At 39.4% G+C, this 25458-nt stretch overlaps 2 protein-coding genes and 1 long non-coding RNA gene across 3 annotated transcripts; 2 read left to right on the top strand and 1 right to left on the bottom strand.

Moving 5' to 3' along the window:
* Nucleotides 1-18: 18 nt before the first annotated feature.
* On the bottom strand, nt 19-7719 carry LOC115727417 (3-hydroxyisobutyryl-CoA hydrolase-like protein 1, mitochondrial). The gene is made up of 14 exons (XM_030657635.2): nt 7455-7719; nt 7254-7334; nt 6959-7027; nt 6794-6860; nt 5873-5952; nt 3604-3687; nt 2070-2154; nt 1759-1844; nt 1545-1666; nt 1344-1404; nt 882-980; nt 696-797; nt 577-618; nt 19-433 (listed from the first exon to the last, which is right to left on the bottom strand). The coding sequence occupies exons 1-14, from the start codon at nt 7578-7580 to the stop codon at nt 314-316; spliced, it is 1224 nt and encodes a 407-aa protein (XP_030513495.2). The 5' UTR covers nt 7581-7719; the 3' UTR covers nt 19-313.
* LOC125314216 lies at nt 3698-21958 on the top strand. The gene is made up of 3 exons (XR_007197787.1): nt 3698-3831; nt 20861-20865; nt 21948-21958. It is a non-coding gene; the product is annotated as an uncharacterized LOC125314216 (long non-coding RNA).
* A 106-nt stretch (nt 21959-22064) lies between these two features.
* LOC115727414 (malate dehydrogenase, cytoplasmic-like) lies at nt 22065-25159 on the top strand. Its single transcript, XM_030657632.2, has 7 exons — nt 22065-22719; nt 22977-23135; nt 23237-23412; nt 23508-23785; nt 24007-24142; nt 24247-24358; nt 24506-25159. The coding sequence occupies exons 1-7, from the start codon at nt 22581-22583 to the stop codon at nt 24598-24600; spliced, it is 1095 nt and encodes a 364-aa protein (XP_030513492.2). The 5' UTR covers nt 22065-22580; the 3' UTR covers nt 24601-25159.
* Nucleotides 25160-25458: the final 299 nt, after the last annotated feature.

Genomic DNA, 25458 nt, shown 5'->3' with positions numbered 1-25458 from the left:
TAAGCAAGCGCACGTCAATGGACCTTAAGATGATTCAAATGTGATTTGACCATCAGTAGAAACACAACAATTTCCATCACACTAGCCAAAAACAAGATAAAACCTCAACTAGCACGCAACTCAAGGTGATTCATGTCTAATCTAAAGTCAAAGAATTGATCTTGACAATTTGGGGAAGCCTCCATACTCCAGTTGAGAATGGCGGTTTCTAACTAATTGTAGCTGCCACTGTAGGCAATCTTGTTTAGGTACCAGTCATCGCTATTTCACAAATGTAACTTATCGGAGATGAAATAGATGGAAGTAACCAAATTTAGGTGAAGGCTTCTCGCACTTTCGTTGGGAGGTCGAGTTCAGGTTCAAGTTCACTGAGAGGTGAAAAATATTGATCCACCATGTCTTCCGAAACTTTATCCAAGCTCGGAGGATCCCACTACAATTTCACAATCCAGAGAGTATTAAAACTGCATTCATGTTCCCCCATCAAATTGTTCGATTGGGGATTAAATTGAATCTAATCAACCAACTTAGCCCCACAAGTAAAATATCTAGAAATGAAGGATGGAAAAGAATTACCTTCGGTGCTAAGTCCTTGTCCACCATTCGCGCTCGAACTCCCTGCAAGTAAACGGTCACAAATATAACTACTAAAAGATCATGTATTCCAACATAGAGAAAGACAATCTTCACCTCACCTCACAAAAGTCGCAAGAAATCTGCTCAGAAATTCCTTGTAGGGACATGCGATACTCACGAGCCAAGCATTGGTCAAGTGTTTGGAACCTCCCTTCTCGTATCTAAAGCACTAGCCTGATTCAGAATTCAAATGAAGGAATGCTTGCAAACAGGAAAAAGACAACAAGATGCTTATGAGGACTCACAGATCTCAAAGAAACCTTCAAGCTCAATGGAGAAGCTTCTTTAAGTCTCCTAAGGGCGGAAGTGCACCATGAATCCTTCAGTCCAGCTGTTTTGCTTTCCTGAATGACAATATGGCACCAAAGCAATTTAGAGTGTCTTAAATTAAGCCCGCCAAGAAGAGCAAAGTAATCATACAATTTACTTTGCCAACAGAGTAAACAAAAGAAAGAAAGATTGAAGCTGGCTTAAAGCGTAATGTAAATAGTTTTGTGTCAGAACCCATTTAGCCAGCAAAAAAGACTAAACCAACGTATTAGAACACTCATTCAGTAGAGTATGCATAGAAAATCCCAAATCCCAGGGCTGCCTATGCATGTGGAATGCAAAGTTAACAGCATATGGATTATACTAATGCAGCATGCAGATAACTTTTCTGGAATAAGCTCATAATCATCAATCATCCATCAGGCATAGTATCTAACCAAGGCATCAATAATCTCTTCAACTGTGTCGTGACCAAAACATTTATCCACCAACTCTGTCCTTCAACATTAAACAAGAGACAGTTAAGTATAACTTTATCAACAGATTTGGAAAAAATGAATGAGAAAACAAAAGTATAGCACGTGTTCCAAGTGTATTTAAGTAGACATCATATTATCCGTGCAGGAAAGAGCACCAACTTGTGGATTACACTCATCTTATCTGGACAGACAAGGTCTCCATATTTTTCCAGCATACTCTCAATCACTGATGGATCATCTGTAACCAATTTCCCTAGTTGTTCTTCTATTAAGGGAAGTCTCTGCAGCATGACATGGAGAACAGAACTCAATACTGCAACAGGTGCTAAAGTGAGAAACCACCAATGAGTAATAAAGAGTAAAGGTGAATAACTGCATCAAGGGTATAGTGCGTAGCAAGGCCGCAAGCAATCATTTCAACACCAGTGAGTTTCTCTCCTGTTAGAGCCAAATACTCTCCTACAGAAAACAAGTGCATTTCATTTGAGGATAGTAGGTAAACAACGGTAGCCACGTACCAAATTATTAACTGACCAAAGGAAAGATGCTTCCACAGAACACTCAGTAAATAGAAACACCGGCTTTTCTTGAAGGACACACATATATATAATGCTACACAATGTCGAGAATTGTCTGCATGTAAGGGTTGAAATTGCAAGAAGAATGGAAGCTACAGCCACATACCTAAATGACCGGGTAAATGTGAGAGGTAAAAGGAGGCTCCAGCATCAGGGTGGAACCCAATAAGAGTCTCCGGTGTGGCAAAGACCTGCAAAATAAGCTAATTCAACATCCACGAACTTGTGCACCTCAAATAAACCACGTAAGTAGATAAAGCACTCATGACAGTTTTGTATGATAAATACAGAATGTCCGTTGAACTCAGCAATATTTAGAGGAATTGAGAGCAAAAAAAATAGATTTTAGTCAACAGTGCATGTGTTTCAGTTCAGACCAACGCTTGTAAGAATTATGGCACATCATCTTCCTTAGCCATTAAATATGGATGAGAAAAATGTCAATCCCGAAGAAGAGCAACTAATCAACTTTTTTTTGGACTGCATTGACAATGGAGAGCTGCAGTGGATCTTTGCTCGTTGCCACCTAACTCTTTAGAAAGGTTCCTCATACATCGTCGACTACATTTTAGTCAAATACCGTGTGAAAAACAGTGTTGGCATTCCTATGGCATGATGCTTTTGGTAGCTCAATGAAGGCAGTTACTAAAAAATTGGGTCACTAAGTTTTGGAGGGAATATAAATAGATCTAATGGATCCCCAAAAGTCACAAATGTGCAAAAGATCCAAAAGACCATACATTCTGAATACTACTTCAATGCAAAATTGACCATTTTTGTTTTCGTTGCGCAAGGCTTCATCCTAAAGAAGCAGTTACAAGTAGTTTCTCCCAGACAGTGTTCTATAAACCAAACCATGCAAGCTGGTTCAACCATTTGGACTGGGAACTTGATCCTGTACAATTCAACTCGATCCCTTCAGTAAAAGTGGTTAAAAGCTGTAAGATACTGGCATTGACTACCAACTAATCCATAAAACCAGCAAAAACTGCCTCTGAATTTCCAAAAATGTAACTCAAAGCTTTAGGCATGTGTTGAGCCTCAAACTTCCACTAACACTCTGATACATGGTACACCTACAAACCACAAACAACTTTTTTCAAATAAATGTAACAGAGGCCATGTAAACCTTGTGATCCTTGCAAAATCAGAAGCCATGTGCATCAGCCAGCTTTGGAAAGTGTAATGAAGTGTATTTAATAATAAAAAATCTAATGTCAGCAACACAAAAAGGCCTGCCAACATTACCGCTAAGCAAGCTTCCTCTACTGGTGAAGTAAGAAATTTTAGATAAAGTGACCAAAGCATCAAGATTTCCTAAGACGGTCATGCTCATGTACGTATTCCAGGTCATTCAGACACAAAGCATCAAGATAGCTAGTTCATTAAATTATTATGACCTAAAAACTGCAATTAATCCTTTTAATAGGTACATCATCCATAAAACTCATCATGATAGCATTTGGAACATCAGTTACTTAATAAGAAGTTCAAAAAAGAAATTCCGAGGACATGGGCATTCAAGAGAGAAGGCAAGCATAAATTATGAACATGACAATGATATCCAAAGGATGGAAAAAAGCATAAGTCTACATGATATGAAGTGGAAATAAACAGCTCAGAGCTCCCAAAAGGCATACGGTTTTATCAGTCGCAACTCGAAAGGTCCCCGGAATTGAAACTCCAGCACCACCTCCCATTGTGATGCCATTTAACAGAGCCACCTAAATGGAGATTAGGGCATTTGTTTGAGCACAAAAACTTCTCATAGTTGAACTGAAACTAAAGCTAAACTATGCAAGCAAATTCTGGATCTAGCATATCCATCCTACTTTTGGAGCACCAAAGGCAAATCAATAATAGCAATGGTGCGAAAACCCAAGAACTCATTGAGCAGTTAGCCAATGGCGCGATAATAACAACTACTGAATAGATCATCAAACTTATGTATAGGATATAACAAGGTCATCTGCATGGGCAAAAATTAGGCACACAATCCAACTGCTATGTTTCACACAATTTCAACAGAAGTAGCTCCAACTTCAATAAGAGTTGATGTATTAATCCGCCTCAGTTTGGTTGTGCAAAAACAATTACCAAAACCATGGGCATAGCACGAGTCAGATAGGATAAGAAACTATGCATGAACCAATGACATACGTCTCAAGTTCCTCAACTATTTATCCAGCAGAACTGATCCAGATCACAAAACTCCCTAGAAGACTGTAACATAATATTCCTTCCAGACAGGCATGCTTTGGATAATCTAATCCAGTACTTGAGCACATTTTTAATGAGGGAAAACAAAATGAAAAATATATCAACTAGAATTAACAGTGTAGTTGGCATAATGATGACCTGTACTTCACCATACACTATACAGTCCGGTTAGCCCTAGGCACACCCCTCAATATGATCTGTCTAATATAATATCTTGCCCATCATATCTTAGATTAGTGAAGCACCAATATGGTTTGGAGGATTACATAATTCTTCCTGTGTATAATTCATAAGCTATGACCGCAAGGAACATCCACTGGAATGCTGTCCCATGGCATTTGGAAGTACATAATATTCTCAACTTCAATGATCATATCAAACGGGTGGGCAATCCTCTTGGTGCTGCTCCCAGGAGAAGCTTAATCAATAATCCTAATAGAGAAAGCATTCTCTCAGAAGTTTCTGTGATAGATACTAGTCAAGTGGTAGACTTGAAACACTTGTACAAGGGGGAACATGAACTGGAGGATAAACAGAAGAGCAAGCAATTGAACCCAAACACTGCATAGCCACATCACATGATTGGTAACTTGGCATATCGCATTGCTGAAAACCTTTCTTCTCTTAATAAATAATACCTAATAATATGTTAGTATAACAAAAGTACTGCGGCTTTTCCCTTGCATTGATACCACTGCACAACCTCCGCTATTGTATACTTAAAGTTTAACACGTACTCACAACCATCTTATCTGAAACCTTTCCCTCCCCTTCTGCACACAAGCCCACCAATTTTTTAGCATCCAAATTATCTCATCCTTAATGTCTCCACAAGCATTCTACTAAGGTTATCTTCCCTTAAATGCTCTCACAAAGCATCCTCATCTCGGGTCCAGTCATATTAGATATATCTTGGCATCTTACGGACTGATGCTTTGTCCTGTAAGACATGGGCAGGCTTGTCCTCAGCTCAACAGAGTTTTCCTTTAAACTTCAGTACTATCTTGCAATCTCACAAAACTTCAAGCAAAATTCTCCATAACATAAATCCAACCAATATCCCGTGAGAGACCTCTTCATCCCTTCCGTCATTTTTGGTCAAATAGAACCACAATTGTGAAAATCATCCAACTCTCTAGTTCCTTTTTCATAGGTATCTAACTTTTTAGTTTTTTTATTTCCTATTCTCGCTTCATTTTGCATGGCTTCTTCTGCTAAATTTTTATCTCACACATTATGCTCTGTAATTCTTTTCATTGTTCAACTAGATGATACACCCCTTACGCAGGCAGTAATTTTTGGAAATTTTAAAATTACACACACAGTAATTCATGTACAAGCGCCATAGAAATTAGCTGACAAAGGATGACTAAATTAAGTTGATCCTCTTAACCATGTAACGGCGGCAACTTGGTTATATTTCATGATATGTGTCCAAGCCCAAGGATCAAATCTCCTAAAAGCCATATCAAAAGAATAAATAGTCATTTGTAAAAATGACATATCCATGTTCCAGGCTTCCAACAATGAGCATATTTTTACCCTCAATTATCTTCTAACCAAGAAAGAAAAGTGTTCAAGCATCTCAAAGGAAAAATCTATCTAACCAACCAGAGGATTAGTCGATCAAGACACAACCAAAAATTAAGATGATAATCATGAGACTGCTTTGAGACGTTTGATACTTACATGTGGTTTCAAATATGTACCTAAAAAGTATATAAATCTATATAACGTCCCAAAGAAGTCCTTGCAGTCCTCCATCTTTCCTGCATCAAGTTAAAAGTAGTCGAAGAAATTACCAGAAAGTAGCATCATTGTAAAAGACTTCTTCTTTATAGGTAGCATAGTCATAGAAGATATAACAAGCGAACAACCCATATATCATAGGAAAGTAGATTAAAGATCTCTTCAAGGTACCTTAAATATAGTGATAACAAGAGAATAAACCACATAATGTACACATCAGAAAAGCTTCCCATTGTACATATCCCGTTTCCCTGGAGTGATATTCTAAAATATGCCTCAGGGTGATTCGCTAAAACTTGCAGCCAATATTGTCAAAGGAAATTGCCAGGAGCACCTGATGCTTGAGCTAATCAGTGCCTTACCTACCTACTCTTCATCAAATTTCAAGCAAGACAATTTCATTCAAGCACACATGTTCTTGTCCTAAGAAGCAAGCAATAGGGTGGCACCATGTTTAACTTTGTCGAATACATTACCAGATCCAGATGACGTCCAACACTTTCACTTTCTCATGTATGGAATAGTGTACCTAAATAAAATGTTCAGCTTTGTCTTGGGAAAACCCTACATAGTCTTTTGTTGTTTAGATAGTTTTGCACTGCAGCTCTTGAGAAAGTTTGAGATTCAACATTTTAGCTCGTAAAGCATTCCCTTTTTGCTCAAGAGTCCCTCAAATACTCATTTTGATATAAACCTTCCCCTCAGCTTTATTTTAGGCAAATGTAAGCATATTTCGTCTTGTCCTTTGATCAACAACAGAAAGATGTTTTATTTAGGGAAGAAATAATCAAACCAAAAGAACTTTGAAGCAGATGTGACATAAAGCGCGCATAGTAGCAATAAAAGCGAAACTGGTATTACCTCTATTTATCAATTGGTAGAGGCCAACAATATCGCCCCCGGCACAGAACGCCCTGCTGCCACTGCCCTTCATAAGTTCGACATCCAAACAACATTATTTCTTTTGATGAACACCATAGCATCAATGAGAATTCGTTATCTGTGGGCATAGAATGTGACCACTACCTTCATCATCACGAAACCTATGTCCGGATCATCTTCCCAGTTTTTATACAGTTTCTGCAATTTAGCACCCTGAAAACCAAAAAGCACACGTTGCTACATACATCATTATCAAACACCTCTCCTCAGAATGCAAGGAATCGGGAAAGGCAACACAAATTTCGAGGCAAATGGCGATCAATCAAAGAACTACGGAAACCACGGCGGCTGAGCAAGGTAATGGCGGCAACTGTTTATTGGTGCATCGATCCAGCAACTGAGTATATAGCAAAAGGAGTCTTTGAACAACAAAACACACCATTGCCGTACTGAGAGCATTGAGAACCGAAGGCCGGTTGAGAATCGCCGTCCTCGAACAGCCTCTTCCCTCGACCAGTACCTGTCCCAAGGAGAGGAACTCGTTTTACCCAGAGCCATACCTCAACGGCACAGAATCGTCATCGAGACATCGGAAAAGGAAGCGATGAAGTTTAAAAACCCCCCAAAAATCGATACCGACTTGGTTTTCGAGATCATCGACCGACGCAGCGTCTGGCAGAGAACAACAGAAGCTCCTGCAATGGCCGAGGAAGCGAGAGCCGCGAAGATTGCGAGCTAGCGACGCGGCTTCTCTAAAGCGACGCATCTTGGCTTTTTGCCTCGCTGAGAGCTTCCTCCTTTCTCTGCTCGGTCACTGAACTACAAATTCGTGGAGAAAACATTGCATACCCAAGTTATGCCACGTCAGCACGTCACAATTCACTCAGCGCGCGACACGTGTCGCGCGGGGGCCCACCCGTCAGACCCAATTTGAAACTCTCGCTCGCGGGCCCACCTCTCTCTCCCTGCCCCCTCCCGACTCGCCACCGAGAAGGTCTAGCTCTCTGCTCTCCTTCCCCTGTCTCACGCCCAGCGACGCCCTGCTCTCTCTGTCTCTCCCTTCCTCCCAAATCGACTCACGACGTAGCAGAGAGAGCTCTCGTCCGACGAACGCTGAACGACCGGCTGGGGAAGAAGGTGAGGGTGAAGTGCAACGGAGGACGGCACCATCGGCGATCTCAAGAAGCTCGTCGCCGCCCAGACCGGCATCCGGGCCGGCAAGATCAGTCCGCTCCGAGCCTGACCTGTTCGCACTTCCTGGTTGCTTTCGTCGGAGCAACCAGTACATGTCTGAATGATTGCTCTGGGTGTGGTGTCTTCATTATGGTTATATGGGAAATTTCCCTTTGTTTTTGGTGCATTTATTTGGGTTTTAGCTGTTGTTCAACGTAGATGGAAGACCTTTCTTTTATTTCTGCTGTACAAGGAGTGCAGAGCTTGCAATAGAGTAAATGGAGGCTTTCAATTAGGCTGATGTGAGGGCCTTTGTGTTTTCGCGGCTATGATTGAAGTTTCCTTGATGATTTTGGCGTTTAGATTTTCCGTTTACTTGAGAAAAGAGAAGCCTTTTTGGCATCCGGGAGGGAAGTGGTCAAAGAAGGTGATGGTGATGATTGATAATGATAAGCATAAATTATAAGGGCTTGGTGTTCATTAGCACCCATTAGAAATCTGATTTTGGCCGAATTAGAAATGCTTAGTTTGTGCAACTAGCGGCGTAGCGTCTGCCAAATGATCAGTTCATGTGAAATCTCCCTTGTCCGTTCGTTTTTGTCTATGTGTGTACCTATCTACATGGACGCACATTGTGTGTGTTACACGTATGTACGCGTATGCATTAGTAAACTTGAGCATCAACTCTGATGAAGTGATGGTGTACAGTAATCTATATTCGGCCATGTGCTTTGCATTTTGTTTTTTGAGCTAACATGAGATTACTTTCCTAAGGTTGAGCTTCTAGCCTGCTTCACCGTCTAATACATGTATTCAGTACTTAAGTGTTCTCCCCAATCCCTGTTGTTAACCAAAGAAGTTCAGTTTTTTTCCATCTTTTCTCACGCAGATTTACTTGTCTTTGGGACAATTTTTATCTTATATTTTTAATGAGCCTTTGTGTCTTACTTCTGTTAGTATTTTGTAGTCGACCAATAGTTAGCTTTGAATCCTTTTTAGTGGGAGACAACCTAGTCGGTGACTTTAGCACTGATGATATCCATTCCAGAGAGTATGACGACTCTAGGTAACTGCTCTGATCTGCTACACCATTAGTATCTGGACTACTGCATGTTTAATGCTTATGAACTTCCGTAGGATTCTTCCACCAATTGGTTGAGTTCAGCATGATACATTGTTCAGTTGATGAAGTTTAATTTAGCCGTGCTTTAGTTGGCTTTTTTTCCACTGTACCGATTTCATCATCTCATCTTTCGTGGCTTCACCTCAACCATGCAAGTCCCAGCTGGGATATATGGTAGTTTCTCCCTTGGTTTCCGTTAATTGGCATCAGTCTCTTGAGGATATATTGATGTCTAATGATAACTGTTTACCTTATCTTCATGCAAAATGGGATAGCTAAAGTGCAGTATGGTCCTTCTTTTTCTATTGTAGATTAGTTACATGGAGGTGCCGAATCACTGCTCACTTTGACCAATTTATTTGTAGTTCTCGGCTTGAGAAGAGCCCTTAGGAAAGCAAAAGAGACAAAAGAAAGCACAAAAGTGGGGAACTTAGAAGAGAAGTCTTATGTACAGGTAAAATGAATTTGAGCTTTTAGTTTTAGCTGTGCTGTCAGCATCTTTAGGTCTCTAGGCCTTCTTATTTGCCATAGTAACGTCATTGTATTTCTACTCTTATGCAGATGTGAGGCTTCTATTTCCAATTCCATGCAGTAACATGGCAAATTTGGGTGCAAATTTGCTCGTGTAAATTTATTGGATGGTTGAATCATAGGTAATTATTCACTTATAATACGTGAAACTTATTTTCCTTTCTTAAGTAAAGGATGAGATGTTATTTTGCTTGTAAAAGCCACTACATTAATTACTTTTTGTTCTTTTAGTTTCAACATGAAAGTTGCTATCTTGCACATGTAATGCGTGATATGGAAAAAGATTGTGAGTTTGCGATACGAATGGTTTTTTCAAATGAACTTGAAGCATATCATAAGTATGTAGCCCTGTCCAATTGGCAAAGGATTTGATTAGATGTGGAAGAATGACATCCGATACTTGCAAGGGTGTTTCAGTTGACATGATTAAAACTAGCATCAGGGGGACTATGACATATGAGTGTTCAACAAATGAAGCAGGAGGAAGCAAAAACTTGGGTTTCAACTTGCGTGATTCTCAAAAAGTTTTTCAGACAAAGAGATCCGATGGTGTAAGTAGAGGAGATTGTTAGTCTTCTAAATCATTTTCATTGCATGCAAATGCAAGACCCAATGTTTTTCTACGATGCACAAGTAAATCAAGATGGTAAATTGACAAATTTTTTGCTTGTCCAAATTTGATTACGACTGTTTCGGTGATGTGCTAGTGTTTAATACCACGTATCGTATCAATAGATATAACATGATATGTGCATCTTTTGTTGGGGTTAATCACCATCAAAAGAATATTCTGTTCGGCTGTGCATTTTTGTTGGATGATACTACAAAATCATTTGTTTGGTTATTTGAGGTGTTTTCGAAGTATATGGGAGATAAGGCTCCGAAAATCATGTTCACCGATCAAAACCAAGCCATGGCAAAAGCCATTATAATGGTGTTTCCAAATACACAACACCGCTACGCACTTGGCACATCGGGAAAAATGTCAATCAAAACATTTCACATCTTTTCCACAAGCCGGGTTTTAAAGATAAATATTTCTTAGCACTTATATATAGATGCAGATCGGAGTATGAATTTGAAACTACTTGGAAGGAAATGGAAGAGAAGTGGAGTCCTCAGAATAACAATTGGCTTTGGAGATTATATGACCTTAGACATAAATTGAGTTTAGCTTTTGGTCGTGATACTTTTACATGTGATATAAGATCAAGTCATAGAAGTGAGAGCACCAATAATGTCTTCCAACATTTGTGGGCCAAGATATTGACTCTTGTAGAATTTGTCCACCACTATGAAGAACAACTGCAGCACGTGAGAGAAATTGAAAATAAAGATGATTACTGTTCTCGTGGGAAGCCCAAATTGCAGGTTTCGAATAATGGGATCTTAACGCATACTGCTGCAGTGTATACCCGTACCATTTTTAAAAGGTTCAATGAAGAATTTTTGCAAACTCTCTCCGAACATACTTCAAGTATTACATTTGATGGATTCATTTATTTTTATACTCTCAAGTGTAGGGGGATTCAACGTGAATATGTTGTCAGATTTGATCTTACAAACTTATCAATTTCTTGCGAATGGAAATTATTTGAATCAAAAGGGTCGTTGTGTTGCCATGCCTTGCACGTGCTAATTTGGAAGATATCATTTATGGGCATTCCTTCGTATATTTTGAAACAATGGACTAAGGGTGCCAAACAAGGGACTGTGAATGATGAATCTCATCAAATTTCACCGGATCCATCTAAGTTTAATCGATTTTCCACGTTAATGCAACAATCTTTTGGGCTGATGAGGTTTGGGAGTCGAAGATGTAAATAGTATGAGAATAGTGAAGAAGAACATGGAAAAAGCAAAGGTTGAAATTTCATCATACAAATCAAGTGTGGTTCTGACTGATGATGCTAGTGATGATGATAATGATAATGAGACTTCTTTGTGCAAGATTTCGGTATTGGACCCCTTTCGAAGGAAAGGAGATGGAGCAAGTTATGGAAGGCTTAAAAGCTCAAGTGAGAAAAGAAAAAAAAATCAAAGAAATGAACACACCCAACTCGAATAGAAAGTCGAGGTGAGTGACATATTATTCTAGTTAATATGATTTAGTTAAATTTTTTCACTTATATTACATGATGCCAATTAACATATTTATTACTTTGCAATATAGAGTCGATTGTCCAAGCAACACATGATAAAACTCCTTTCCTATATTATTTGAGGAAATTCCAATCACTTTTGAAGTGCCTTTTATCCTATCAACATTGGTGGTCCTACAGTAAATCTAAATCTTCATAATCAAGTGTGTCGCTCTTAGTCCTCCATTTGTATCTACATTTTACTTATTTGGTCATTTTTTATATATATGCAGCAGCCATCATACATCATGCCGCTAGGGATTATGAATGGATTCTGCTCATTCCCTATTGGGTATTTAATGGTTTGGTGTATTAATTAAGTTATAATGGACGGTGCCTCTCTACAACTACAGAAAACACATCCTTCTCAAAGGTTGCAATCATTAGGACAACTTAGTTACATTATACTAATGGGGTCATTTAGATGCAATCACCATACGTCATGCCATCGGGGATTATGAATGGATTTTCCCCATTCACTAGTCGGATGCTTATTATGAAATGACTTTAGATCCCAATGTTATTTTTTCTTATTGTTACTTTTGCAATATTTATTGTTAATGGTTTCTTATGGATAGATATTGGAGTACCATAATAAATCTCATGGGATCGATATGGATCGGGTATGTCGCGACCTAAAAATTCAGGAAATTTTCAGGCTAATGGATTATCGGGTTAATTATTTAACTAACCTAACTCGGACTCTCCCAAGTCCATACCAAATCGCAACTTAAGGTTCAATTGATTAACATGTAATGTATTTTAATTTTGGAGCCGCCACTAATCATTTATGGTAGGTCGATTAGAGACCTAAATAAAATAGCGGGAAAACTATTTTATTCCTACGAACCGTAGATTAAGAGTTCGGGGACTTGATTACGCCATATTACTCTAACGCCCTTTCGGTACCATTTTATTTCATGAAAAATCATTTGAGAAGGCAATATTAATTGATTTTAACCTAAGTCACTAACAAAGGTTATTAAGTCACTAACAAAGGTCATTATGCTGGTGCACAATCAATTAATGAACATCCGAAAGTCAATATAATCAAGGGAGCATGAGCCACACAAGATAGTTCTTTTATTTTTTGATTTTTTTATGAATGCATGAAGAACTATACTATATGCAATGCAATGTTATGAATTAAATGCAAGACTAAACAAGATGACATGCAAATTAAATTAATATACAAGTGAGACCATGGTTTAATTAAATTAACTACGTGACATGTAAATTAATTAAAACCTAGACATGCAATTCTAATACGCAATATAAGCTAAAATGCAACCTAATATGACATGTCAAGAAATAATGACATGGCAAGGATGACATGGCATGTATGACGTGGCAAGGATGAATGGCAAGGATGAATGATTTTTTTTTATATTTTCCGATGAATAAATTTCCTAAAATAGAACTATGTCAAAACAATTTTTATCTTGTATATTTTAGAGTTTACATTGACCTAAACCCTAATATATTGAAGATATATTATTTTAAACATAAGATTCTATTTAAACATGCAATTTCTATTCTAGTATGCAATCTAGCCTAAATAAAAATTTAGATATGTAATATCTACATGATTTTATTTTTTAAAAGATGCAATTTTCAGATATGCAATTTTTAAATATGGAAAATAGATTAATGCAATTTTTTTAGAATTTTCGAGATTACATCATGCAACGGATATATTGTAAAAAAGATACGACAACCGAGCAATTCAAATCAATTTGGGAAAGTGAATATGCCAATCAATTCAATCAAGAAAGTAGATATATCAATCAATTTTTGAAAAGATTTTGCAAATATTTGAATCCAACCTTTAATTCGTAATTTTACGATTAATGATTGAACGCAAATCCTTGTCTAATCGAGTATTCCTTCAATAATCCTAAAGGTGGACTTTCTCGATCATTTGGCAAGTTGCGGATTAGGAAAAAATTCATAATCGACCTGTATTTTAAAACATATCCACTTTAATGCAAATATGCAAGATATGCAAAATATGACAAGATATGATATAAGGCAAGTAAATATTCTGATTCTAAAAATCAGAATTTTTACCTTATTCGAAGATCGACTTTCCAAATTTGAATCAAGATTAAATCATCTTGTGGATCACGGACAAGCGCTCAGCAAGGCAATGGCGATGTCCACAATGAGGAGGGGACGTCTTTGAGGTGTTCATGATGACCTTATCTTGCAGGCAGTTTTCCCAAAATTCGAACTCATCGGAATCTTGGTAGATCATAGCTCGTGCTTGCAAAGGATTTGTGCACGTTCACGGCTGGCTTGGTGGCGTCCTCGTGGGTTCGAGGGGGTCGGTGAAAGCAATTTTGTGCTCCCGTCAAAGCTCGCTTCGCAGCAACAATTTCAAGCGTGAATCCACCTAAAAACCAGCACCGAACAACGAGAATATTGCGCAAAAACAGTAGTGTAATTGCCTCTAAACAGCCCGCTAAAAAAAAACCGCACCGACTATAGAGTGAAAATGGGTAAATAACTACTGTTTTTTAACCGTGAACAGTGGCAAAACATTTCCGAACAGCAGCTAACGAGTCCTCAAATCGGTGATGAACCCAAATACTGAACGGCAGTAAAATACTCCCCCAAACCGTGGCAAAAAGGACATCAAACAGCAGCGAAAAACTTATCCGAACAGCAAGTCGTTGAATGCGTTGGATGCAACCGATCTAGACCAATGTGTAGGCTCCGGGACGGCCGAGCATGTTGGGATTAAATCGGAGTCATGGACGACAGAGAAGACTATCTCTAGACATCCTCCTTCCGCCTTTTTCTACAGGTGAAGTCCGTAAGCAAAACCTGGTAAAGAAAACGAAAGAAAAGGACAAGTGAGAATCAAAAACAGTTAAAAGTCGAGAGGTGTAAATATTGAAAAACTGATGAAAAATTTGCTTCCCCTCCTTTTGTCTTTTTCTTCTTTGTGATTAGCTCCCGAAGGATTTTCTTGATGAATTTTGAACCATGCAAGCCCCTAGTGCGCGGCCATCTTCTCTTCTTTTTGGCGTGTTCTTGGGTCCTGCAATAAAATAGAAGACCACTCCCTCTCTCCCATGAATATGAATCCTCTCCGCCCTTCCAATGGCCGAGTATAAAACGTGAATGGCCCCTCGAAAATCTGCTGTGTCTTTTATCGTGTGAATCGCCTCCTCAACCCTAAGCCATAACGAGGTATTTATAAACTAATATGACTAGTTAATGATCGTAGGATTAAATTTATGATCTTCAAGAGTCCGATCCCATTAAAATTCCTCACAAATTGGACTATCATGGGCTATCTGAATTTCATCCTCTTGCGGGCTTGATCGCACACTCTTGGGCTCAAATTAGGCTTTAATTAATTAAATGAATAATTAATTAAGAGCCTTTGATATTTAAATGAGCATAAATGGGCTGAATTAAATATAAAAATAAGTTCAAGCCTCTTAGAATTTTTCAGTAATCTCCTCATGCTTAGCCGAATTTTCGATGTGATGCCTAGTTCGTCCGCTTGTCAATTAAGCTCAATCACTTTCTCTAGCTTGAATACAATGATACGCATGACTGACGAAAAGTAAATATGCAATGCATGAGAAATTTATTTTTGATGAAAACTATGACTAGTTTTCATTTTATGCTTAAAATGGATGATTTTAGAAAAATCAAAATTTAGGTGTCAACAAGGTACAACTTGTGTTTTCTCTCATGGAACCATAATTCAGCACTAGTCGTAATGTCTCACTTTTAGTTTCTCCGTGAAGTTATTTGATTGTTAGGGAGTGACTCTTAATCGTTGATAACTTACGACGGTGGGTGCATGGTATAGAGTTATAGAATTGAGAAATTTGCAACTAATGTTGCATCTCATATGATCTTATCTCCACAGAATTGTGGTAGTAATGTCTTTTGGGATATGCAATGGGTAGTTGTAGTGGTCGAGGAAGAAGCTACAAGGTCGAGTTGATCGTGAAATGGGAAAGAGACATCCTGCCTATCCATGTAAAGTTATGGGATCACTAGGTTCTACTATTATAATGAAAAAAAAATAACATGACTGGCAAGATCAGCATATGCTTAATTGTTATGCGTCCACAGCCAATGGTTGAGGTTCATCTTTCAATTTGGACTGGTTTTTTGGTTAAAGTTTTCGCAGGATTTGTTCCGGTATTTGGTTAAAGTATCAGCAGGAGTCACATTTTTCTATAAAACAAAGGCTAAGATGCACATTGACCGGTTTTGTTGATGTGGGATTATTTGAGACATTTATCTTGGCATGTTGTTTAGTAAAGAGTAAATAAATTGGTTATTTCTTTGTACAGGGGTCATCAAACTCTTTTGAGCATCCTGGGATAAATGAACTGAACGATTTTGAAAGAACACATACCAATTGGCCGAAGTAATATATAATTCTTTGATGGGAGGAATCTTCATCAATTGCTTCTCGATTAGGAAAAACAGAAAGCGAGTAGGACTTTGTGTTGTAGTTTCTCGGCTTTTGTAAATGCCCTTGAAAGAGTGATTAGTGTTGTAATTCGTTGCTTGACTTTCATCCCCGGTTTGATCGAGCTTTTTGTTTCATTGTCGAGCTTTGTCTGTTAAAATGCTGATCTTTAAAGTGCGGTCGTGTCATTCGCTGTCACTTGTTGTCTTTCCTTTTTTCCCTTTGCCTATGTTTTCTGTTCTACCGTCCTTTGGCTTTCGCCGAATCCTCGATAAGCCACTTGTTCGCGAGGGCATGGGTCGCACATGAAGGCAAAAACTAGATGACAGTGCATATGAATATTTATGGGTTTTCTCTTTAGTCTTGCTGAGATGTGGAAAAATGTGCTATGTTAGTCCGGAATCGTCGGTTGCTCATGATTAATTGCTTGTAGGAAGTAGCGACTTACTTCGCTTGGGAGTTGCTTTACTGTGTTTGTTGGCTAGTAGCTTATCGCTCGGTAGACATGGCCACATGCCGATTTGGGCCCGAAATTGGCCCATGGACTAACAGGAACCGGCCCATTAACTCGGAACCTGCTCGGCCCCTCACCGACCGATTACGGTTAGAAAGGAATTCGGAACCGACCCGGAACTGGCGACTCCGGGCCGGTTTCTAACCGCATTATAAGCCCAACGACTATAAGGCCAAAAAAAAAAAGGGGGGCTCTTTCCCCCAACGGTCGAATCCCCCCCACCTTTTTTTTTATTAACCAATTTATCCTAAATTCTCTATAAATACCATTCTCCCCTTTCATTTTTTTCTCACAATTTCTCTCAATCCGCTCAATTCTCTCAATTTTCTAAATCAGATTTCCGCTCAATTCTCCGGAAAAAAAAAAAAAAAGGCAAGTGGAAGCGGAGGCGGTAACAAGGGAAAGAGCCCGATGGGGATGGGAGAATCCGATTATCCTCAACCTCATGATCAATATGACCCTTGTGACTTTATATGTTGGGTAGACACCGATGATAATATCAATTATATTCCCAACGTCGAGTACGGCCCAACGCAAAAAAGTCTTCATCCTCCTACAGGCGTCGAAGAAACGTCAACAACAAAGGAAACCGAACGGCGGATCCAAGATAATACATCCAACTTATGGCAACACTTCGACAAGGTACATGTAAGCGAAGACAAATGTAAGATAAAATGTAAATATTGTACGAAATCATAAAATTTTAATAAAAGAGACTGTTATGGAACATACCGTCGACATCTAACGCAAAAACATGCAATGCAAGCGATGATCGACACCAATCAACAACAAATTTTTTGGTACGCCAATCCTAACACTTCTATTTTATTTCGTTACAGTGATGAAGTTTATAAAGAAACATTAGCTCAATATGTTGCCATTGAACGTTTATCATTTACTACTGGTGAAAATTTTGGTTGAATTTTTTTATATACACTGTATGTACTCCGCAAACAAAACATGTTCCGAGAACTACTATTAAATGTGAACTTTTTAAGGTTTATAAAAAATAAAAAATGGCTTTGCAAAACTTTTTTGCGGATTTCAATGGACATGTGCATATAGGTAGCGACATTTGGAGTAATCCTTGGCAAATTCATTTTTATATGGATATCACATGTCATTAGACAGGTAACGATTGGAACATTAAAAAAAGAGTATTTGCATTTCGAGTGTTTAATGAAAGGCATATGACCAATAATATTTATAGAATAATTATGTAAGTTTTAGAAAAATATAGTTTTCTTAATTAATTTTTTTTTCAATTGGTTTTGATAATGCTGTGTCAAATACCGCTTCCATTCTCTAATTATAAAATATTTGTAAACCCTCTTTTGACGGATAATTTTTTCACATTAGATGTGATTGTCATATTTTAAATTTACGTGTACAAGATGGTTTACAAACTCTTGAGGCTTTTCTCATCCCAATAAAGAGAGCAATTTAATTTTTACGGAGTCATCCCCAAATTTTGAAAGAATGGGGCAAATTTTGTAAAGCACATGCACAAAAATAAAAAAAAAATTTAAAAGATGTTCTGACTCATTGTAATTCTACCTAGGAGTTGTTTCATCAATCTTTTACTTATAAAGATTTATTATGTGCGTTTATTTCGAATAATGTTTTCGAAATTAGTTTACTCCCGCAAGATTGGATTGTTTGCAAAAAAATTTTAAATTTTTTGAAAGTTTTTAATGATGCAACTTATACTTTATCTGGTGTTTATTATCCTACTACGCATTTATTTTTAATAGAGTATGTTAATATTGCTAGTGTTTTTTGTGAATATGAAAAAGATGTTCAATTAGCTCCAACTATTATAACAATGAAAGCAAAATGGTTGCATTATTATGCCTGCATTCCTCTTGTTTATTTGGTTGTTATTGTTTTCGATCCACGTACTAAATTAGATGGCTTGTATGATTATCTAAAGAATTATTAGTATGATTATTTAAATTTGAATGAAACAGTAAATATTAAAACTATACAATGAGAGGTTAAAGACGCTATAGTAGCATTATATAATGAATTTTGTAGTAGATATGGTTTAAGTTATTTTGGATCTTCTCAACCTAATGCCTCACAAAGGGAGGAAAATGGTAGACTTAATAGATGGTACAATTTGCTCATTAGTAGGCAAAAAAGATAAAAGGGAGCAACATATAATATTTTCGAATTAGAAAACTATTTAATCATTGCTTTTGAGTTATGTGATTCCGAACACAGCACATATTTCAAAATTCTGGAGTGGTGAAAGACTCATTCAACCCAATTCACGGTCCTCGCTCTCATCGCAAGACAGATGTTAGTAACTACTTTTTCAGCGGTTGCAATTGGATAAGCATTTAGCGCTGGAGGATTAATTTTGTACGATCATTGTTCAAGATTAAATCGGGATGATGTGAAGGCTCAAGCTTGTGTCAATAATTGGACAGAGGCTAAATTTCAACAACAAGAGCTGAATCGAGACGATGAATTCTTCAATGATGATAATGGAGATACCACCGCCACGAGTACTACAACGGGTAGCAATGATTGACGATGAAGTAAGTTGGGGTTATCAAAGGTAAAAGAATTACATGGATTTTGATTCTTCTATCTCCAAGAAGATATGTAGGCGCTTAATGATAATTCATTATTTTCAAACTCATTCCCTCTCCCTTTTTTCCCCCAAATTTGATTACAATGTACAATTTGATTATAATTTTTATTATTTTTTATTTTTTATTTCATAATATATTATTTAAAATTAAATTTAAAACTTAGAATCGACCCTTGAACCCTCTCGAAACCGAGGACCGCCCCTTCAAGGTCCGGGTCTAGTTCAAGCATGGCCTTGAACCAGAATCGCCGGTTCATGAACCGGAACCGGAACTGGCGGTTCACGACCCGTGGCTATATCTATCGCTCGGTAACTTGCAATTCTAAACATCAGATTATCTGCATATTTATGCGCTCGATGATACCATTTGGTATCGCCGCTATTTTCTTTCTTGTAGCACACAATATTTCTTTACCTGGACTTCAATCTCTATGTGGCATCCGCTTTAATTTAGACTTTTCCGAAATGCCAATAATACTTTGGATTCATATTGTGTTTGAACTTGAACTCAAGCAGCTTCAACTCGTGCTTAACCTAATCAAAGTTGAGCTTGAGAAGCTCACTTGTAGAACAGCTCCTTTGGAATCCATTATGATATGGTACGACTTACCAAATTCGCACGATTGAGACCTTGATGGATATAATGTGGATGGATGGAAGGCCAACGCTAGAGAGATGAACTCCCAATCTATGTTATGAAGCTAGCTTTTAGAGCATACTAAACAATTTGGCAACCAGTATAAGAATTTTGCCTCCAAGGGGTAATTCGCCAAAATTCAGGATGAAATTTATGATCTATGGTTGATGTCATTTTCTTGTACATCAACAGTTGCCAAGCTTGAAGGCAGAGCCTTTGTGATAGAATAAGGCACATTGCTTGTAGGCAAATATCAAGAAAAGAAGTCACGCATTTTATCCTCACAATTATAGTAGAGCTTGTGTTTGTTTATTGTAGATTCCGATATTCTTACGGCAGCATGCTTACCACACTTACAACTTTGATTTTGAAAGGTCAATCGGCTTCAAGAACTCTCATCCACACTAGATGAAGACATCATGTGCCCGTAAGATAACAATTTTGTTTCGCGTTGGATTGTTAAGATGAAAATACAAGTACGACGGTGAAATCTATCAATTAAAGAAGTAATGATCATCCTTGTTCGTGCTATCTAGTGTTGTCATGAAATGTTTTCACCTTTATAATAATTCTTTTAAAAAAAAATGGGCGAAGTTTAGCAAACATATACATATACATGTGTGTAACCTTATCGATTTCATGTTTATAAAGACATTGCCATTGTTGCCACATGCTTGTTCCTATGATCGGGGGTGCATCATGCTAGGCCGGTCCGGACCAGGCCGTAACTCTCCACCTAGTCGGTGTCGAACCAACTGTAGTCAAGATGGAATTGATTGATGCAGCATTACCTCCGCTCAAAGGCTATCCCAAGGGCCTCGCGCCAAATTTTGGGTGTATGAGAAATTTTTTTGAAATAGCCTTGAGGAAAAAGTGAGGAAAGGTTGAAAGCCCAAGGCACAACTTGGCTTTCTCGATATGCTTGTCCCTAGGGTTAGTAAATTTTTCTTTCTTCCAAAACTACCCTCACCAACTTTTCGATTTTCCAGTTTTGCTCTCATTATAATTGCTCATCTTCTCCGTGTGAGGTCGGCCAACAAGGGGAACCCTCTAGTCCCATAAGGAGGCTGGAAGCTTTTAAGGTGGGTGCCCTAGACAGCAAGGGAGGCGCGCGAGGAACAAAAGGACGTGTCCAAAGCGGACAATACTTGCAGTGGCGCGACTTACGTTGGTACGACGACCGCGGGGGGCTAGACGGCGCTGAGAGCAGGCCTTTGAGAGAGGAGTTGTCACAACTCCTCAGTCCCACTTGCCTAGGGGAGGTCTTGGAAGCCTTTATAAGGCTTGGTGCCTAGACATGCAAGACGCGCTTCCGCGTAGGCAGGAACAAACGTGAGGACGCCAAACAACAATATTGCGAGTAGCGGGGGGGCCCAAGGCCGTTATAGGGACGGTGACGAGTCAGCGAGGTCGTGCGACCCAAACAACAGGCCGTTTGAGGTAGACCAACCTCGGGCGGCCCATCGCTTGGGTCGCGCAAGCCTCACCAGGTCACTAGACGATAGGCAACTCCCGCCAAGAGTCATCGAGGGCTGCTTGAGGTCATGCACAACCTCGGACAATAGCCGGCGACTCTCGCCAAGATTTGTAGGCGGCCTAAGCCCTTCGTCGATGCCAGATTTGTGTCACAAGCGGCCTGAGCCCTTCGCCGGCTACGGCACAAGGTTTGAGGTTTTTTTCTTTTTTTAAAATAAAAAATAAGAAAAGTTCTTTGTAAAAGTAATTTTTCCAAACACTATTTTACCTAAAGTTGTTCTACCATGGACTTTTAAATTGTTTTTGCAAAGTATATTGAAAAGCAATTTTGGGTAAAATAGTGCCTAGAAAAATTATTTATCATACGCAATTTGCATTTCGGAAAACTCTTCCTTTTCCGAAAAATGATTCATTTTATCGTTTAGAAAAATTGGTCAACGGAAAATATTTTCATTGCCGATAATAATCTATGCCTAACTATTTTTGTAGATGATGAAGAAAATTTCCATTTATTTGATTTTTTCCGCGAAACAATCACACCCTTGAAATTCTTTGCATTTTCCCAAAAGGCCAACCAAACACAGCGTATGTTCATAATCGTGAGTTGATGTAGCATCCAGGAGCTTATGTGTTATCGCAATCCCTCGATACTCGTTCTTCACCGTTCCTGATCATTGTTGGTGCGAACTGACGGAAAACAGAATAATCATTGTCCATAGTGTTATGTTATATAGATCGTGCACTCCTAGAATAGTTGTTTTGTCTGTCATCTAGAGCTCTGCATCAATGGCTGAACAAGCAATTTCAGTTCTAGCCGCTGGTGCTGCTGTAATACTCCTCTATTTTCATTTGTTTTTTCTTTCAGACTGTACTTTATACAAAAAGTAATTCAATAAGTTTGTGGTTTACTACAAGAAAGGGTCATTTGGGTTCTTTGCTTCCCAGTTGAGACACTATTCAATTGTATTCGTTTAGGTTTCTTGGGGACTACGTTCTTTGTTTCTTGTTTTGGGCTTCCAGGAGTTGATTCTGTACAGGCACCAACTTGATGATAGGACCGTTATATATACATACATATACAGCATGATCCTTCAAGGAAAGTGTTCTTTATCCTGATGAGAAATGGATTACGCCGAGCTCTTCGAGAAAGCTGTGGTCGTTTCGTTCTCAGTTTCTTTGTTCTGGAAGATCATCAGACATATGTGGAGTTCCATGGATGCGGAGAAGGAGCCAGTGAAAGTGCTGGTCACCGGCGCTGCAGGCACGTTGTCACTTCGACTGATCACCTCCATTTTCTCTTAACCAGATAGTCTCTATCGGATTTAGGGCTCGCACGGTTCGCCCATGTCGAATCTCGCATGATGTTCAATTTACACGGATTCGTCATTAGAGTCAAAGTTACTGTTCCATCAATTTACAAGGTCGAGACTAACAGTGACGGCATGGGTTCTCCTTTGAATTCATGCCGGTGTCGCCCATCATTTTTTAACCAAGAGTTTCGCCATTTTGCTTCCGCAGGACAAATCGGCTATGCCCTCATGCCTATGATTGCTAGGGGAGTCATGTTAGGACCCGATCAGCCTGTGATTATTCACATGCTCGACATCGAACAATGTGCTGAGGCCTTGGATGGCGTGAAGATGGAGCTGATTGACGGCGCCTTTCCTCTGCTCAGAGGCATACCTCTCGAAGCCGATTGCTCATCTTTATGTGGACCTGAAATTTTGTTGTGATCAGTGTCTAGATAGTCGATTTACCGTGTGTGTGTGGCTCATCAGGTGTCGTGGCCACTACAGATGTCGTCGAAGCTTGCAGAGACGTAAATATAGCTGTTATGCTGGGCGGCATACCGCGCAAAGAAGGCATGGAGAGGAAGGATGTCATGTCTAGGAACGTCTTGATTTACAAGGCTCAGGCTGCGGCCTTGGAGCAGCATGCCGCTGCCGATTGCAAGGTGAGACAGATTGGACAAATTTCCCTTCTCAGGAACACGGAAAAGTTCTTGCTATTCCCTAGTAAGATGTTTCTTTTCTAACTTGTGTCCGGCAGGTTCTAGTGGTTGCCAACCCTGCAAACACGAACGCGCTGATCCTGAAAGAGTTTGCTCCTTCGATCACCGATAAGAATATCACGTGCCTCACGAGACTCGACCACAACAGAGCGCTAGGCCAAATCGCCGAAAAGCTGAAGGTGCACGTGAGCGATGTGAAGAACATCGTCGTCTGGGGAAACCACTCATCGACTCAATATCCAGACGCTGATCACGCCAGCGTCGCCACCAGCAGTGGCGAGAGATCTGTCAGAGATCTTATTGCCGACGATAAATGGTAGCTCAAACTCTCTATTGATAGCGCAATTTGCAATCCTATAGACCTTTAGCCTGTCATTGGGTCACATTTATCTGCAATATATGCGAGACTGAGCTCTCCTAGTACCTAATTTTTGCTCCACTCCGTTAGATTTGTATCGCACTCTAAGTGCACAGCATTCACCAAAGTTGAACATCTCTTCATGTGACTCTTCGATCTTCTGTCGTCTCTTTACTTAGGTTGAATACGGAGTTCATCACTACCATTCAACAGCGCGGCGCTGCGATCATCAAGGCTCGGAAGCTTTCGAGCGCCCTATCTGCTGCGAGCGCCGTGTGTGACCATATACGTGATTGGGTGCTCGGCACACCAAAGGTATCCATAAACTGTCAAGCAGTCGGCACGATTCAATGTCTTGAATTTTATTCTGCATGCCGTTTTTACGAGTTCGCTCGATCACTTGATATTGGACGAAACAGGGAACATGGGTCTCCATGGGAGTCTGCTCGGATGGTTCGTATGGAATCCAACCAGGCCTTATCTACTCTTTCCCCGTTACATGTCAGCACGGCGAATGGTCGATCGTTCAAGGTATAGTTCCATCGTCCTCATCTGAGCCAGCCGCATCTTGTACTTTATATCAAAGTCATGGTGATAAGTTGTCAATTGTACAGCACTGTTTTGGCAATCTGAATATGTTTGGTACTAATACAGAAACCGGTTACTTATATTAAGCAGGGCTTCAGATTGATGAGTTCTCGAGGGCAAAGATGGATTCCACAGCAAATGAGCTTATAGAGGAGAAGTCGCTGGCCTACTCGTGTCTCGGCTGATTCCGCCTTCTTTCTAGAGCGCGACGTAGAGCGGCCATCTTATGTTCTATGGTTCAGCTGCTTTGTACCATGATTAGCCATGCCAAACTCCCCTTCGTTGCAGGCTTCACTCAAATTAGCACGTTAATTACTTTCTAATTAAAGTTGCCGCTATTCTATGATCTTTGTTACATGAACAACTGATCTTTGTTTCTCGTTCTACATCTACCGATTGTTAGATCGATCGAACGAACTGAAGAATAAGACTGTCATTCATGCACAAAATAATTGCAAGTGCGACCTCCGAGATCGCAAAAGGCGAAACCTAGCTGCGAACCACAAATGAGAGAGAGAGAGAGAGAGAGAGAGAGAACATGTTTAGTTAAACTTATTACATAAGATCACAAATGAAAGCCACACAAACACCCTATTGATCATAAAAATGCAGATCTTGCAAAACACACTACTTTTGCCATCCGCAGTTCTCTGTCTAAGACGCTCAAAAACACAAGCTAGGACACTACCCAAATAACACCCTTTCTGACTAAGAGAGGACTAAGAAAGATACAAATCACATAAAGAGAACTAGAGAAACAACACAAGAAACCATCTGAAAATCCATGAATCCACCTAAAATCTCTTAAGCAAAGACCTCACACGCCCAACTTTGTCTAACATCAACATTCCTCCCTCCCAGGCTCATGGCGAGGTGCCAAGGGACGAACCGGGGACAGTGGGACTCGCCGGAACGCACCCGCCAGGGAGTATGCAGACCCCGGACGGCCCGAACCCGATCCCACTGACGAATCCAGGGCTCGGCAAGGCCCCGCTCGTGCCAGGTCCAGGGAAGTAGTACCCACCAACACCTCCATAGATGTT

Source organism: Rhodamnia argentea, chromosome 3 (genome assembly GCF_020921035.1).
Source record: "Rhodamnia argentea isolate NSW1041297 chromosome 3, ASM2092103v1, whole genome shotgun sequence".
Lineage (NCBI taxonomy): Eukaryota > Viridiplantae > Streptophyta > Magnoliopsida > Myrtales > Myrtaceae > Rhodamnia > Rhodamnia argentea.
This window is presented reverse-complemented; position numbering and strand designations above follow the sequence as displayed.